Raw genomic sequence first — 18,977 nt, 5'->3', positions numbered from 1 at the left:
GATTAACCCCTCAGGTAGATAACCCATGAAGAAGAACAAGACTCGAAACCTGCACAGATACCAAGAACCAATCAGTGAAGATGACACATTCTTGTAGAAATCCTCTGTCTAGTTTGTATAAATATGGGATCAAGGCAAAGACAGGTTGTCAGACTGTGGACTGACCCCGACTTGTTGATTGCTAGGGCAAGATACAATCTGATCCAGAATTCTGTAATACTGCTTAATGCTTGGCTAATTTTACTATATACAGGGGTGCAAACTGGTGATGGCCCAAAAAGGTGACACTATTTTTCTCACTAAGACAATTATCAATGTGTGGATAACATTTTTGTTGATAGGGTTGGGGTGGATAGCGCTAGCACTAATGGTGGTCTCAGCGGCGGTCCTAACCTTAACACCCGCATAATTATGTTGAAAACAGGTTGCTTACTGTGACTGTGTCCTCCAAACTGTCTAGAATTGTATCTAGCTGCATGAAGCTAAAAGTTATTTCAACAGCAGCGGAGTTGAGTAAACAGGAAGATTAGTTAGAAGAATAGTCATCATGTGACTTGGATGAGACGTAGACCCCCCCCCAACCCAAATATGTTTTGGGCAGATCTACACGATTCACGTGGATGACCTATTTTGAAGTAAAAACGGCTAATTTAGCAGAAAGGTGACAAGTTTGCACCCCTGTATATAACTAAAATACATTAATTCGAACTTGATCTTACGTGTGGACAATCGACTTCTTTCTAAAGGGATCTCTAGACCATTCTGAAGTACGCATTCACCCACAGGGGTGGGTGAGAGTTAATTGAAATAGTATAACTTCCTTCAGCTGGTTGTTCCCCGTCTGGCTCTCTATGCTTTCTGGAAGGAATACCCAATGTTTAAGAGACATGTTTTCATCACCACCAGACCCACCAGACCCTCTGCTTATGAACGGCTCGCAGGGCTGCCGCTGACACAAAGGACAGGAGCCACCTGACTTCCATCATCAGCGTTCACCAAATGAAGGCCACAGACTTAACTGGCCATTTAGAACAGTGTTTTTGGTGATTAATCCACTATGGGTTATCAAATTGGCTGGAACGATTTCACCATTTGCCATTTTAAAAGGAATGGTGTCATCATTACGACTTGCCTTTGAGTGACAATGAAAGCAGGCTGTTAAGTTGTCACCGATTAACACAATTCCATTGCTGCAAGTTTGCATGCACACACAGCATGCACGCACAGACACGACCGAATTGCAGCAATACATGTTTTTTTCTTGCGTGATTTCTCCTAGATGGCTTAGGCGGAGCGAAAAAAGCCTCAGACGGGCTGCCTAAACATTTTCAATGCAGGAAAAACCCTGAACACACACACACACACACACACACACACACATAATGAGGAGCAATTACATTACTGATCCCTTTATCTGTTATTTAATTATGAGACCAGGGGCGCATTAATAGCATGTACACACACGCTCCTGTGAACACACATGCTAACAGCTTTGGACAGAGGCTGTGCGACAGCTTAAGGTACCCAGAGCAATTATCTCCACAGTTTGATAAACAACAGCAAGTACTTGTGAACGGAGGCGATGCTGGACACAAAATCGAAAACAACAAAAAGCTTTGTACTCCCCACCTTGACGAAACACTGAATGCCTATTCAAACTGTAGTAGACCCTTGACTGAACTCCACAACTGGTTGCTGGAAATAAATGTAATGGATGGATGCTGTCCATCGGACACACAGCACACACTAAGCATGCATGTTCCACTGGACTCTCAGCAGTTCATTTTGGCAGGCTTTTTAGTCACTTGGTCTTTAGACACAGCAGTTCTAGTCACACCCAGTCACCTCCATCCTTCTTAGTTCCGGTCCAGTTCCCGTTGACGAAAATTGAAAACATTCCAGTGCAGTTTCAGTCCACAAAAACTCCAAAACATTTTAGTCCAGCCCTAGTCATCGACGAAAACTCGCCAAAAATGTTTGTAGACCAAAACCACACTAAAATGCCCTAAGTCTTCGTAAACCAAAATTAGACCAAAACAAAGGACAGAAATTACTAAATGTGACCAAAACCAGTGTGCATTGCATTCGTCCAAAAACCAAGACTTAATGACTAAAAAGCCAGCCAAAATTAACACCAACTCACAGATGACCTAACAACCCTGCCACAAAGCGGCAAGAGAGTAACAACTGTCAAATCAATGTTGGCTAGTCAATCTTTTGTGCTTGAACAAAACTAGCGAACAAACAAAGACATTTGCTGGTCTAAGGAAGGAGTGGGCCTGCATTGTTAAATGAGAAAGTACTACTTAAGCTTTCTGGAAACTCTCTTCTGTACAGTAGAGAGATCTCAGGTGTAAGGTCAGTGCTCTCTGTATGTCAACTCTTTACACCAGGGAATGAGGATTACCAGAGAATCCTGCTTTCAAATACAGGCTTTTTTATCCATGGATAACATCACACACTCCCCTGAAGAATTATCATGATACACATTTGGAATTACAATTACTACAAAGCTTCCCCACCAATGCTTCTCAAGGGACAAAAAGTTCTTAAAGTTGCTCCTAACTTGCAACAACGCTAAATTAATTCTCATCAGACAAATACGCTTCTTGCATATTCAAAAATCTAAAATGAACTGTTTAATTCAGCAGAGACAATTAGTTCTTAGAGATGTTTCCCATCTTCAGTTGAAATAATAAAATGTAATTACATTTTAGAACACCCAATAACAACTCCCAATAATTACCACCAAAGTCACAGGAAACAACTAATCAAAATCAAATTGGATTGAACAAATTTCGCTCCTGTGCATGAAAGGACTGAATAAAGAGTGGATGGGAATCTTGAAAGAGTGGATTCATCTCATTGAAATTGCTTCGAGTTTATTGAACTTCAATTGGAACAAGGTGTCGACCCACAAGCTCACAGCCTCGATGGAAGAGAGATACAGCAGCTCCATCTGCTGACTCAAAGAAATGATCGGCACACGTACGCCTTTTAACAGATAGATGCAGAACACCAGTTCAGTGCAGCTTTTCTGCCCCCTTCTTCAGGATTTAGCAAAGCTGTAATAAACCGATTCTCCATTTAAAGTCATTCATGTTTCCCTGTTCAACCTCCACAAATGATTCAAAGAGGCCACAACAACCAAAACACAGTCAAAATACATGACTGAAATTAAACAGCTACACCAGAGAGAGCATCCCACACTTAACACAAAGAGCTTCCAAACAGTTTCATACAAGTTAACCAAGATCCACTGCGTGCTTTCCTTGACGGATCGATGGGTGAGCGACCACCCTATCCCAACACTGACACAGAGACTAGAGGATAGATGGGTGAGCGACCACCCTAACCCAACACTGACACAGAGACTAGAGGATGGCAGTTCTCCTGACACAGAGACTAGAGGACAGCAGTGTTTCCTACCGGAGTCGTTGCGCAGGTAGGAGGACATGGCCGGGATGAGGCAGGATTGGCTGAGCAGCTCCTGGAGGACAGGTGGAAGGGCGTTGCTGTTGTGGCCCCTGCTCTCCCCCGCGGGGGCTTCTTCGTGGCTCACACAGCCCGCTGGGTTGATGTAGCTGGCCAACACCTGAGGGACCGGAGGGGGAGCAGAGGTGCATACCACTTTTTAAAAAAACGTTTAAAAAACCACTTATATGGGATGGCATAGTTGTTTTCTCTTTTTACTTCTGATATCTGTATTGATTTTCTTTTTTATCATTTTATCATTTGTTTCATTGCTTTTGTGAAGTGCTTGTTTCCATTTTATGAATTATATTTTATTTGTTGGCTGTTTACTTGCTGTGTTATGCTGTATACTACCAAATGTACTGTGAAGCACTTTGTGACTGCTGTCTTGATAAGTGCTATACAAAATAAATAAATAAAAGTAAAGTAAAGGTGGCACACATACAATACAGCCTCCACATACAGCCTCCACAGCACCTTACACAGGCGTGACTGCAGGGTCACTTATCTTTAATTCTTAACTTAATTAATCATGTATTCATACCGTCAAAAAGTTTAAACGTTTATAAGCTCTTCAATTCTGTTTTCCAAGAAAATATGAATGGCATGAGAACAGTGAAGTCGTGGCAATTCAATAAACTTACTCAGTTGGTACATAGTGACAAGTAGTTACTCTAGTAGTTACTCTAGAACAGTGGTTCTCAAACCTCTCCTCGGGGACCCCCAGCCGCTCCACATATTTGATCTGTTCCACCACCAGCACACCTGATTCAACTTATCAAGTACAAATCCTACTTGATTAGTTGAATCAGGTGTGCTGGTGGTGGAACAGATCAAATATGTGGAGCGGCTGGGGGTCCCCGAGGAGAGGTTTGAAAACCACTGCATCATAGGAGTGAGGATCACAGTTAGAACAAATACATATAAAAGTGTGTCTCCTGACACACTGGGCGTGACCCAACGTTAGGTGACCCTACCTGCAGCAGACAGGTGACATGCTCCTCCTCTAGCCTCTGCTTGGTGAGGGCCTGCTCCACGTCCCAGCCTGAGGCTGTGGAGCCCGTACCGAAGCCTGTGCCTTTGGCCCAGTACAGCTGCTGCTCCTCACTGGTGCCTCCTCCGTGACTGCTGGACACTGTGGGCTGGAGACACACAGACACGGCATTGGGGGTCAACACAACACTTTAATAAGTTACAGGCTGATTAGATAAAGCACTACTTCATGCGTCAAGGACAAATCCGAGACATCCCTACAGTTAGGAAGTATCGCTAACCGGGTGATAGTAGCAGGCCAAACAGTCAGAGAGTCACATGGTAAAGCTCAACCACTGAGGCATTACCTTTGTGTTTGTTTTGAAAGGTATACACTAGGGATGCACCGAAATGAAAATTCTTGGCCGAGGCCGAAGCCGAATTTAAGGAAACACTTGGCCGAATACCGAATACCGAATGTGTATCGGCAGTTTTTAATTTTATCATTGCATAAACTAAATACATTTTGCTTTTTATTCATGCTTCTCAAAGAAAGAAATTGAGATTGAAAAAAAAAATAACTTTTATTGAACATTCCAGCAGACATCAGTCTATACCAACAAAGCACAATAAATAAAATAAATCAGTCAAATTAAATGTTTTTGTTTTCCCTGAATAGCTGCTGAAAGAAAATCTTTCATCAATGTAGGCCGAAGCTTTATTCATGACTTGTGTTAACAAGAATGATGTGCCATGATAATATTATTACAAAATACTTTGGAAGATTGCAAGTTAACTAATTAGGTGAACTCTCTTTAAAGAGATGCTACAGGATTTTGATAATTCTGTATGTTGTGGCTTAAGTATTGATGTCCGTATGGTTCAATGACATAGTGTTACGGCTGGGCCTTCACACACCCTCCCCCGCCCCCAGCCGCAGCTGAGGCTTGTCCCCGCTAATTAGATCTTCAGCCAAACCTGCACACCTGTCTCCACTCCCAATCAACCCTCTGTCTCCACTCCCAATCAACCCTGTCTACATCTACCCTGGACTTCCCTTCACTCATCGTCAGTTCTTCCCTTAGAATGACCTGGCAAGTATCATCAAAACAAGCCCACTATTCGGTGGTAAACATTCGGTGTTTTCACACATTCGGCCGAATACCGAATGTGCTTTATTTTGCGATATTCGGCCGAATACATTCGGTGGCCGAATGTTCGGTGCATCCCTAGTATACACTCAAACTGGATGTGCTTGCTGGTTTTCTACACACACGTATTGCTCAGGGAAACACACGAACGGCAAGCATAACTACTAGGCCGGAGCCATCCTTTGCCAGCAGAGACAGGAAATGAGACGTTTTGTATTGAAAGCATGTGATGATGGCGCCAGATGTGAGGAGTAAGTTGCAATTCCCAGAAAGGATTTGACCTAACCTCTTAGATACACTGCAGGGGGAGTACAGAGAAGTGAGGAATGTCAAACGAAAGGCATCGGAGTCTCTCTGGGCAAGAGAGAGGGTACTTTAGCTAAACAACTGTTGACCCAGTGGTGCAACTGTGTGTGCGCGTGTCATAATGAACAACGAGAGGGCCCTAAGGTACGACAGTGCATGTTTAGATAGTGAGAAAGGAGAGGTAGGTATGAAAGGATTAGGGCTGTTACGATTATTCGACGTCGTCGACGTCATCGACTACGTCAATACGTCGGTTAGCGTAATATGCGTCGGTTAGTCGTAAATAAACAAAATGGCGTTTTTTTTTTTTTTTTTTTAAACCTTTATTTTACCAGGCGAGACAATTAAGTGTATGAGTGAAAAATGGATAGCTACTAGCTAATGTTACACAAGCAATGTAGCTCACCACAGTTTGTATGTCTTGTCTTCTGGTGTTAGTAACGTTAGCTATGTAGCTGGCTAGCTACGGTAGCCTATTGTCATTGTGGTGCGAGCACCTACTGTACGTTATCTAGCTCGTAGCTCGCATGCTACGTTAGCATCAATTTAGCTAATCATAACATAGCAGCGAGAGTAACGTTAGCTAGCTATGTGTTGTGGTGATGGACAGACTTCTAAATGGCCATGTTGGCATTCAAGTTGGCTAAACATAGCAGTGAGGTGGAGACAAATACGTTTTTTTTTTTTTTTTTTTTTACGGTACAAAAATTATCGTTAGACTTATCGATAAATTAGTCGTTAGACTAATCGAATAATCGATAAAATAATCGCTAGATTAATCGTTAGAAAAATAGTCGTTTGGGACAGCACTAGAAAGGATGCTCCCTTGCCGTTCCTTCTGAGTGAGTGTGAAGAGCAAGGCAGCTGTCTAGAGGCAGCACTTTCTCTGACGGGGAGGTTTGATGTTCACTGCGCCTGACGTGCACCTGGATCTGATGTGCACCTGGATCTGACGTGGACCTGGATGGATCTAAAGGGAAAGACCGACCGTGTAGGAAATATCGTTTTTTTTTTTTATTGGGGGCAAATTATGCCCCTGTTGACAAATTTCTTGGGCATTATAGATATATTTTTTTAAACCAACATTAAGGCAAATATATACTCACTGAACACTATACTAATACTGGGTAGGGCCAAGCTTTGCCCTCAGAACAGCCTCAGTTCTTCAGCCTTCAATTCTTCCAAAGATGTTGGAAACATTCCTTTGAGATTCTGGTCCATGATATGATTGCATCACGCAAGATTTTTCAGGTGCCCTTTCAAGCTATGAATCTCCCTTTCTACCACATCCCAAAGGAGTTCTATTGGATTCAGATCCGGTGACTGGGAAGGCCACTGAAGAACACTGAACTCATTGAAACCAGTTTGAGACGACTTATGCTTTGTGACATGGTGCATTATCATGTTGGAAGTATAGCCATTAGAAGATGGGTACATTGTGGCCATGAAGGGATGCACATGGTCAACAACAATACTCAAATAGGCTGTGGCATTCAAGTGATGATTGATTGGTATTAACGGCCCCGCAGTGTGCCAAGAAAACATTCCCCCCACCATTACACCACCTGAATGAATGAGAAGGTGTACAGGTGTTCCTAACAAAGTGTTCAGTCAGTGAGTGTGTGTATGTATATATGTATATATATACTGTATATTTGCCAATTTGTTGTGACATTTTTGTTTATAATTTAATTTTAATTTAGCCATTTAGCAGACGCCTTTATCCAAAGCAACTTACAATTACGAATTACAGGGACATTCCCCCTGGAGTAACTGAGGGCTAAGTGCCTTACTCAAGGGCACACTAGTAGTGGTGTGGTTTCAGGCGGGATTTGAACTCACAACCTTCCGATCCCAAGTCCAACTCACTATCCACTAGACCACCACTACCCCTCCTATCCCACCCCTTCACTTTGATTGGTCCAAAGTCACAAATGTAACCAACGACTGTCATCATAATTACAACCCAGTATACAAACCATAACATTGACAGCCCTAACACACACACACACATACACACACACACACACACACACACACACACACACTCATTCATTCATGTGGCGTAATGGTGTGGGGAATGTTTTCCTCATGGATGCATGCATACATACATACACAGTGGGGGAAATAAGTATTCACAAGCAGCAGTTTATTGAACGACACTGCCAAAGCACGGAAATCTCATGAAATCTAATAACAAAGTTGCGCTGAAACATTTTGTGGACAAGTTTGCCCCTGGGTCTATGATTTCTGGGGCATTATTGAATATCTTCAAGGCATTTTTGTAGTTTGTCCCCGTGTATTTCTGACACTGGAGTGACATTTGGCTAACGCTGTGTTCAACAGGTGGTTAATAGACCTGGCTAGGCAGCGTTATGGGAATGGGAGCAGACTGATGGAAATGCACCTCTGCCCATCCGTCATTAATTCAACATTTATATTAGTTTTGAAGCGAGGGAGAGACTGCTCTAATGTTGACTTTTAGACTTTGAAAAGATGTGTCTTGGCAACAGTGATGTAACTGCACCCAAAACACCTCCTCCTCCCTCCTGTCAGTCAGTGTGTGTGTGTGTGTGTGTGTGTGTGTGTGTGTGTGTGTGTGTGTGACGGCTATCAGTAGCCTGGTTGTCTGTCTATATGTTTGTGTCTGTTGTAGTGTCTGTTCTGGTTGTCTGTGTCTGTATCTCTTTAACAGCCATAAGCCCAGTCCAGGGGATCCACCCCCCCCCGTGATAATTGCCAATCAAACTCCAGCAGTGACCAATCAACTCCAGCCAATCAACACCAGCCAATAATCAACACCAACCAATCATCAGAGGCCACACCCTACAAAAGACCTGGAGAGAGAACCAGCAGCAGCTGTGTGATCCCATCACACAGTTCCCACCATTTTGTTGTATACCATGCGGGTGGTTTACTTTGTTTAGAGAGCAATTTGTTATAGTTTGGTGGATACTTGTTAGAGATCCTTTTGGTTTAGTTTATTAGTTGTGTTCTGTGTTAGTGATTTTGTTTAGGATACTTTGTGATTGAAACCCTTTTTATTATTATTGTTTATTTTACCATCCACGGGATGAGTTTATTGTTTATTTGAGTAGGAGGCATTTGTTAGTTCTAATTCTGTTTTATCTGTACCATTATGACGTTAATTAATCCTTGCAGTAATAAATATCTTTATATTACTCATAACACCTGAATTTTGTTACTTCTTATTCTCCCTAGCGAATGTAGAACGTAACAGTGTGTGTGTGTGAGAGAGAGAGAGAGTGTCAGTCAATGTTTGTGTGTGTGTGTGAGAGAGCGTCAGTCAGTCAATGTGTGTGAGAGAAGGAGTCAGTCAATGTGTGTGTGTGTGTGTGTGTGCGCGCATGTGTCAATTAGTCAATCAGTTTGTGTGTGTGAGTCAGTCACTCGTTGTGTGACAGATATGCACACTCAGACTTTCTGTGTGTGTGTGTGTGTGCGTGTGTCTCCGATCCTGACACTCTCCCTGTGGTAAGAGGGTGAACACTAATCACTAGGCTCAGGTACATAAACCAAGGAAGGGACGTGTCCGTTTACTTCCCCCTGATAAAGAGGGAGTGGGTGAGGACCGCCTGTCCGCTCCAGCCCCCTAGTCTGTGTCTTATCTCCAGCCAAACGTCCGCTCACATGACGGCGACCAGGCCGAGAGGGGGCCGCACAACCATTATCACCCGCGACAGTACTCTGGCCGGCATTCAAGCCGTCAGCCCCGAGATGTGTCCTCAAGTCTGACAACTCCATAAATCCGCCCAGCTCTGTGGAAGGGAGTGAGTGCACTCAGAGACCGTCCACAGCAACACTGCCGAAAAGGGAAGTACTGCAATAGCCTGGGCTACTATATAAAATGTCATCTGCGGCAGTGTAGATGAATTCGGTCCTTGGAGCGAGTGTTGAAGCACCGAAACCAAATCACTCAATAGATGACTAATCGCTCCGTTTAATAGGCATGGCAGTCGGGTGAGTCCATGATTCAATCCCTCTTCATGATGTTCCCCTTCCTCCCGTCTGGAGCTGGCATTAGTACAACGGACAAGTCCCTCTCTGCAAAGCTAGACCTGCCTTCTTATCGTTCAGACAAACAATTGCCCAATTTGTCACAGACTCGGTGGGAGACATGTCGAAGAGGCTGTGATTAAAGCCCTGGCAGATACGGCCATTAATAACATGACTGATTCTCACAAGCACTTTCTCACTGATGGAAAAACCCAAAATAACTTCAGTCACTGTTGAAAGGAGGGCTGCCCTATTGTGTCAAGCCAAACAGATCTGAGGAAGCTTCAGAATATCTCATTTCACTTGTCACGCTACTCTTTGTCAACAGTATCCAAAGAGGCTTAGCTTTAATCTGGTCTTGCTTCGTGAACACACATGACATCCAAATCACAGAGTGGGGGAAAATAAGTATTCAACATATCAACATTTTTGAATTCAACATATTTCCATTGCAGCTATTCACATGAAATGTAGACCAGACATAATGGCATAAACTCAATGAAACTACACAGCTAAATAAATTGGAACACTCCAATGCATAAAAAGAATACGATAATGATAGGCGGGTGAAACTTCAAGCAAGACATCGATCCAAAAGATACTGCAAAGGAGACTCAATAATTGGTTGGATATTGGTTCAAGAGGAAGAATAATAAAGGTGTTAGAGTGGCCTAGTCAATCGCCAGACTTAAATCCAATAGAACATTTGTGGAAGGAACTGATGAACAATATTCACCAGCGGGCCTCTCGGAATCTTCCAAATGTAAAGACTGTTGCAGAATGGGCCAGAATCCCACCTGACCACTGGGAGAGTTTTTTGTTTTTTTTCATACAGGAAGCGTCTTGAAGTTGTCATTGGAAACAAAGGCTTCTGCACGCAGTATTAAATAAAGTTAGTGTTCAACACTTCTTTCCTGTGTCATTCCCCTTTATTGCACATCACTTTTTTTATGGATTGGAGTGCACTTTCTTTAGCTGTGTAGTTTTATTGAGTTAATACCAATGTCGGTGTACATTTCATATGAATAGCTGCAATGGAAATATGTCGAATGAAAACATTGTTGATGTGTTGAATACTTATTTCCACCACTGCATACACACACACACAGAGACAGCTGTCCATGTTTCGTATTACTGTGTGTTTTCGCGCTCATCATAGGCCTACACATAAAATACTATCTGAACTCACCCGACAGAAATACACACAGTGATGCCATGGAGTATGAAGAGTACACACTTTTATATGAGACTCTTCCAGGTGTATCTTTCGTGTCTCTTTCGTGACCACACATCACAGGTGGGGGGGGGCCTCACTCACCTCCGAGGGGTCTCTGCTGGCGTTGGGGACACGGGGCGCGTGGTGGCTGAGGGCGGAGAGGCAGGCCAGGATCAGGTGGATGGCTCCGATCTCCAGGGCCATGCGGCGCAGCAGGACGCCGTCGTCCGTGGTCAGGGGCGTGGTGCTGAACAGCGCCCGCAGCACGTGGAAGGGCAGCGTAGGAAGCACGTTGGCCGACGGAGACTGCAGGATGTGACCTAAGAAAAAAGGAGGAGGAGGGGCCAAAAAATAAAACGCGTCAGAATTGAGAGAATTATGACGGCGTTGAAGAATTACTTGGAGCCATTAGGGTTTGGCTTGCATTTCATTCAATGGCAACAGGTGGAATGAGATGTGACCACATGATGACTAATGAAAGAGGAAGATTTGGGAGGAGTAGGAGAAGAGGAGGGTCCCTTTAGCAGTTGTGAACGAGGCCTGGGGAAAGACGATAGACTGATGGTGTGTGTGCTTTGTGAGCAGAATCAGCGAATGAGCTGGCAGACTGCAGACTGCACGCCCCATCAATCATTAGCAGGGGCCCTCATCTCAAGGACTAAATAAAACAGGGGCAGAAAAAAAAAATGGGACTCCCCCCTTCTCTGTTTCACCCCCCTCTCTGTTTCTCCCCCCCCCCCCTCCCCTCTCTCTCTCTCTCTCTCTCACTCTCTCTGGCCCCCCTCTCACTGTTCCACCTCCCCCCCTCTCTCTGCCCCCCCCCCCAATCTCTCTCTCTGTCCCTCCTCCCCCCCTCTCTCTGTCCCCCCTTCCCTCGAGGAGAGGGAAGCTAAACAATCAATAATAAAGGCAGATTAGAAAGGAGGTTGGGCTGTTGGAAAAGTTGTAACGCATGAGGGAGCAGGACTTGTAAACATGCCGATGTGAGTCCTGGCAGACAGTTATGGTCTCATGGACTGCATGGTGTGATTATTCAAGTAGTCTAAATAGATGAAGGTAGCCTGGTTTCTTCAAATGCATAGGAAAAGGTATTTAATTGTCTTTCGCAAAAGGAGAACAGTTTACAAGCATGACAGACAAAAGGCTGACAGTCAAACTGTTCTCAGAAAAAGTGTTTACAGAGAGGAAACATTACAGATTTTTCTACACAGGTAACAGTCACACCCTCAGGTGAGGTCCAAACCAATCACAGTGAGGGGAGGTCACATTTACAGTGAAGATGAGGAAGAGGGATGAAGGTGACTTTAGCCCTCCCTTTCCAATGGTATCACAAAGGTGGAGAGGGAGGGGACGGGAGTGGACAAAGGCAAAGCCATCACCCTGGCGTGGGTCAACATTGTCGTCATAGACCGACTAGGGAAAACAAAGGAGGTGGTCAAGCCTTTGAAACAAATGTCTCTGTTTTTGAGCAAATGCCAAATCTTGAGCAGAGGAAACCGGTTTTCATTGTCTACCAGGTTGGCGTCGTCAATGTGTTAATCTGCCCAGACAGTCTGACTGATGGTCACAAAAGTAATGATGACAAAATGTCTATGAGACAAATTATTCCCCTACAATGGGGAAAGCAGTGCCGTGTTGGATGGACACACACGAGCGCCACACAGACGCACCACACACACACACGTGCGCGATACAAACGTGCCTCAATTGTAAATGGAGAGTTACTCTACTCTTGGGACCTACTGCTTTTAAAGGAGTCCATTACATGCATCGGCCACATATCATTGATGTATTCAGGCGCTCCAATGAAGGACATAAGATCAACTGTTTGCAGAGACAGTATGAATGCCAAGAGGGAGAGTGAACTGCTGCTTAATAGGGATGGATGGTTTCCAATTTTTGAAACCGAGAAATCGTTAATGAAAATAACCCCTTCTTTTTGTAAACCGTGATTCAAAATGACATTGTTGAGCCACCAATTGCAAATAATGGAGCCCTTTACTAATACTAATCCAATACATTAAAGTCGAAAACAAAGTTTTTGATCAAAAACGTTGCTATATTTAGAGACCGCGGTTTTGGGTTAAACCGTAAAAGCGTCCACCACTGGAAGTCTTTATCTTAAGTCACGTTTCAGAATGATAATGAGGAACATCTTCAGACAGGAAGGAAATAGTTCACAGCCACACAAGAGACAGACAGACATATAGACACACAGGAGCCAACCTTCTGTCCCTTCTCTAGAACACAGTGAAACGTTAGGTCACTTACTCCCTTCCCCGTCGTCCGTGACCCCCAGCACCAGGCGGAGCAGACACTGGGCGTGCTTCCTCTCCTTCAGCAGCACCTCGGCGTAGCCGGGCAGTCGCAGGAAGAGGCCGAACGCTGCCAGGGAGTGGGCGGGGATGGGGGACATGGTCTGCACCGACGACTTGCTGATGGGCGGCGGCTCGGCGGCGATGGTCTCGGGCGCCTCGTACACCAGCTCGCCCGACTGCTCGATGGTGACCCACTCGAACTGGTCGCTGTCCTTGGGCTTCTCCTGGGTGGTGGAGGGCACTGTCGGAGCGCTCACCTGCACAGGAGCGATCGTGGGTTCAATCACCGGGTTAGAGCTGCTTTTACGGAGCGACGCAATAGACAGACGCTGAGAGATGTGCTCACTGGGGGCGGGTGTCATTTCAATGTCATGTGTTGTGCTTGAACATTGTGGTTAATAAGAACTAGGAGAACAGGTCAGATTCATAACACTGCTGTGGGCCTGGGCTTTAGTCTGAGCAAAGGTGCTGCTGAACTCCATATAATACCTGACTGGAATGGAGAAGAGAGGGTGAAACTGAAAGATTCTTTAAAGTTAACCTTGGAGAAACCTTTGTACTCTGTCTCATACCCTCTTGTTGCCTCTTTTACCTCAATACTCTAAAGATGACTACAAAGCACCTCAAATGGAAAAGGCAAGTCTCCACACACCTGAGTTGTAGTTAATAACAAGCCTATCTGACGGTACACAGGTGTGATCTATGTAATCAATTCAAGCTTAGCTGCACTAAATACAGGAGCAGCCCAGAGTGGTTTTCCAGAAGAGGCCAGAGTTCACAGCTAAAACACCAACAGTGGGACACACAGGTACAGCAGCTCAGTAAAAACAACACTACTGGCATCTAAAAGGCCTCACCTGCATCAATATAGATGCCTTTAGTTTACTTTGCAAATATTCTCACTCAGGGTGAGAGAGTGCAATAGCTGAATTATTCACCGCCTCTACAGGCTTGGCCTACAAACAGAGGGACACACAAGGGGGCTAATCTAGGGAGGGTTACGTAACCATCCTACAAAAAAAAGGTTGTTTGTTGAACGATGTACCTAATGATACGACAGTTCTCAATATTCACAAGACAATGTTGTTTGTTTATCACAATGCTAAATGCATAACAAAATCATCTCACTTGGTGGCCGTTGTGCGGAGCCTGGTGCCAACCACCAGTAGCTCTGGGAGACTGCCTGAATAACTCAATTCGCTGAAACAATTTAGAGGGGGGAGGGGAGGGGGGGGGGTTGGGGGTTTGGGATAACAAAACAAAACAGATTTAGTACCTGGCAGCTCTCAGAATCCATTCCAACTACTCACCTTGTCAATATGCTCTCTCAATTACTTCTTCAAGTATCAATTTACTTTCATTTACTAGGCATAATTTAGCACCGGGGGAGCGCTGGGAGACAATACAGATTCAGACTGAATGGTAACCCTGGCGACATGCCATCCCTCTCAATAGACTAGGCCCAGAGGAAGCAGATCTTCTACTAGTCTCCATGATCTCACTGGATTTCTATAGTCATATACAGAAAATATACTAGTTTTGCAACAATGCCTGGTATTTTAAGGTAAAAAAAAATATTTGGGGGGGATACAGTATGATCAGGATATAGCCCCTCCCCTCATACAGATGTTTGAACCACTTTGTGCGAGAGAGTTTAAAAGTGACATTTTACTCAAAATGAATTCGATGATCACAAATCACAGATCACAGACTTTTCCAAGTAAACATCGGCCCAAATTATATTTTGAGACCAAAACAACCAATATTTTGAGGCCTTATTGGACTGATGAAGATAAACACCTGCATATCATAGTCAACTTAAATTCCCCTTTTGAGCCTGATATCTAAGACAGGTTGTAGAGGTGGTTGTTGGACTCACCTGCTGAATGACGTCAGGATAGAGCATGGGCAGCCTCTCGGCGATCAGGGCCAGGCCGCCCATCCCTGCAAACACCTGCAGGGGAGACTGGATGGGGTTGGTCTCCAGCAGGGACTCGTCGATGGCAGCGTCCAGGCACTCCTCCCCCGGGGTCATGGGCTCGTCCTCTGGGCAGCTGCTCAGCATGTCACAGTGTTCCACTGGAGGGAGGAGGGAACAGGGGCTAGCATCAAAAGACTTTCACACATTGTTTCACTGTGACACGTTGGGTACTTGTGGACTTAAGCAAGTGTTCTTGTCTGTCCTTCTGTTTCACAAGACTGTGAGATGAACATCCTCCATGTCTTAGTTTACATAAAACTCCATAGGAAATATTGCCAATGGCAACATTGGATGCCGATACTTGGACCTCTGTCCAAGCCCTGCCTAAGAAAAAAAAGAATTGGGGGTCACCATGTAGAACACCGTCGAGTGATATCATACCTCTCCTATTTTATCGCTTGTGAGAAGATTGAGAGAGAGAAAGAAGAAGTGAACATTATGCTCCAATTCATCAAGCTCAAGCAAGCAAGAAGAGAGAGGAGGAGGAGGAGGAGGAGGAGGAGGCTGAGACAGCTTCCAAACCCAAGGGGATGGAGTGCCAGTTCAACTGCTAGGCGCTAATGCATCAACATGAGTTAATGGCTGCACTTGAAAAAGAATGTGCCACTCCAGACCCAAGTAGGCACTAGGCACTGATCACAAAATAAAATTGAAGGACACAGACCACTCGTCCTTGTTTGCACGTCATGTGGGGGGCTTGGTGGACCAAGCCAGAACACGCCAGAGGAAAAGTGAAATGAAAGGGTAAATCCAGCCATCCCCATTATTGTTTTTCTTCAGCGTTGGGGCTGTTTTATGATGATATGAAAAGCCTGAGTCGATTGATAGGTCATCTACAAAAAAGCTGCACATCATCTCTCCTGGAGAAGAGAATAAAACACATGATTCATGGCTCCCCTTTGGGACGGTGAATTAAAAAGTCACCATGGTTGTGACTAATAGGGTTTGTAACGGAGCTCGTGCTGCCTGGACTTCCAAAACAGGATTAGACGTGATGGAAAGGGGAACGCTCGTCTTTCAGCCGGCCTGCAAGGAGAGACGGGACCACACAGAGAATATCTAAACAGCATCAGCCAGTGAGTTATAGCGTCTGCCTCGGACGCACCTCAAAAGGGAACAGGGGGGGGGGGAAGACACTTATTAGACTAAAGAGAGGCATGTCGCATGAGATCACAAAGATTCTCCTGGACAAATTCGCAAAGACAAGCAATTCTGTAACTGTGGTGTCAGCGAGAAGACATTTTCACAGAGCATACAGTACCTTTCCTATGCAAGGTGAACCTGATGTATAAACCTGTGTGTTTCACCCAATAAATCAGGTAGGGGGCCTTGAGACCTGAAATGTTTTGCAAAGGACAAAACCCATTTGGCTCTAAGAGGCCTGGTGGGCCCCTGGGGGGGGGGGGGGGGCACCGTGGGGGGGAGGGCACCGTGGGGTGGAGGTAAATGGATTCTACATCATGGCTCCCCGTGGTCAAAGCCTCAGCGTTGGTTTAAAGCTCTTACGCTCTACATTTCCTCCCTTAGTGAGGGTCACCGCTCTCCCCTTCCATTTATCAGCCCAACAGACTCTAAGAAACAGACGACTCCAGAAGGAGTTACTCTCTGATGCTATCCTGGGAAACCGTAGGTGTGACGTACGTGCAACAGGCCAGACGAGCTTTGTGCTGCACAGCGAAATGTGTCCTTTTCAATGGCAGAGAGTGGCTACAAGGTGCAACATTTCAGAACAAATCATGTACTAGTATAAACTGGGAATTCAAACTAAACGCCCTTTGTTTTTCCATCTCTCTATCCTGTAAGTACACTGAAATTGCAGTCTACTGCTCAAGCCAGCTTGTAATCTATAAACCTCAATGAATGATTAGAACTCCAGAAAAAGACTAGGGGTGAAAGTTGAGGACGATGATTGACCTAATCAGATAGTCAGTGTCTGGCCGAGGGGCGACACAGGGCTGGAGACAGGGGCTTTCATTAGCCGGGAACATTACAGGTTACCAGCCTTCCCGCTTTTACCAGCCAGTAACACTAAACAAATGTTGGCTGAACTGGCTGCCTTTCATGGACTTTTAAAAACAAACCTCCAACCAAACCCTGTGTGACGGATGGCTAGAAGAGTGACGAGACTTGTTGAAGATGTGAGATGCAGGGGTGGGAGGGTGGGAAGGGAATCACAGCATTAGTGGATTGGCACTGGGCAGAACTGACAAAAGAAAGGGGGGCAGAGACCTTTTCTCTTTACAATGGCCAAACAGGCCTGGGACAGGAAAGCAGGTTTTTTTAAATGACAATATTGATAATGCGCTACTGCGTAGCGGATGGAAAAACACTAATTCAGCAACTGACTCAGTGAATGATGAACTGGCCAGTAAATAGTGGTTTCTGATCAGATGTTTGGACTACGCCTGTCTTCTTACATTTGGATGAGAAAACACCTTGACAAATACCTTGACTTGACGTTTCCATTTTCATGCCAAGTGAGAAACCAGGTGTGCTGCTCGCTGACTGTCTCACTGACGCTGCAGTGTTCTGAACGGATCTATTGCGTTCACATCATGATGACCTAGCACTGACCATCGGCTAAATATAGATCACCCCTGGCCTGCCTTTTATTCCAGAAATGGGTTCCCTCCCAATCTGCCCTCATTTACTCCCCTTCAAAGATCTGATAAGACTGGGTAGGTGTCAGTGGAAGCTGGTAGAGGTACAAATTGGAGAATGGGATCATTGTAATGTGATGCCATTCCTCATTCCACCGGTTCTACGGTAAACCACGGAGTCAAACTCCGGAGACTGAAGACCCATCTCTTCAGGTTACATCTTAACTGCTCTTCCTGAGACATCTACTACCCCCCAGCACTGTGCCTCCTGAGACACCTGCTTCCCCCTATACTGTGTCTCCTAAGATTTCTACTTACCCCCTTGTACTGTTTCTCTAGTCTAAAAATATTTCTTTCTTCTTCTATCACAACGACTGCCAATGGCCCCTGGCCTGAGCTAGATTACTCTTCCTGCTACGACTGGTGAATTGATGATTCACTTACTTAGTCAAATGTATGTTGCTTTGGAATAAGGCGTTTGCTAAATGGCAAAAATGTACATGTAAATAATAAGCATGTGAACTTGTGTGGGCGGTATGATCAGGTGAAATGATACAACCATTTGATCAGAAGGCACCGTATCTATTCTCACTGTTCTAGTCATCACATTCTCTCTACTGTCTAAATTAAGCTCTTATCTGTAAAATTGGATTTTATACACACAACAGCGCATAGAAGCAGGATAATTTTTTTAGCAGTATTTTGATGAGGCGTGACACGTAATGAAACCTATAACAGAATCAAAGTGAGGAAAGTTCATGGAGACAGTAGCAAGGTTTTAGGTTCCAGCTGGATTGGTAAAGGACAGGAACATAGATGAGTAGGCTCTCCCATGGCATCTTCTACTCAGAACAGTTAACAGACTTCATGACTTGACAGCCAGGTAGGTCTATTTGTGTCTGTCTGAAGACTCCCTGCTTCCATCGGGCAGACGGTATCGCA

The 18,977-nt window shown here is 44.8% G+C and overlaps 1 protein-coding gene across 1 annotated transcript in view; it reads right to left on the bottom strand.

The window, feature by feature from the left end:
• The window catches only part of birc6 (baculoviral IAP repeat containing 6), a gene marked incomplete at its 5' end in the record, with an annotated part of 126,890 nt that overhangs the window by 41,902 nt on the left and 66,011 nt on the right, over nucleotides 1-18,977 (bottom strand). Inside the window, 5 exons of the mRNA XM_080548216.1 lie at nucleotides 3,430-3,595; nucleotides 4,452-4,616; nucleotides 11,239-11,456; nucleotides 13,408-13,711; nucleotides 15,334-15,533. Of these exons, the coding sequence (XP_080404342.1) occupies nucleotides 3,430-3,595; nucleotides 4,452-4,616; nucleotides 11,239-11,456; nucleotides 13,408-13,711; nucleotides 15,334-15,533 (1,053 nt within the window). The remainder of the gene's footprint in view (nucleotides 1-3,429; nucleotides 3,596-4,451; nucleotides 4,617-11,238; nucleotides 11,457-13,407; nucleotides 13,712-15,333; nucleotides 15,534-18,977) is intronic.

Source organism: Nansenia antarctica (assembly GCF_963989245.1).
Source record: "Nansenia antarctica genome assembly, chromosome: 1".
Classification (NCBI taxonomy): domain Eukaryota; kingdom Metazoa; phylum Chordata; class Actinopteri; order Argentiniformes; family Microstomatidae; genus Nansenia; species Nansenia antarctica.
This window is presented reverse-complemented; position numbering and strand designations above follow the sequence as displayed.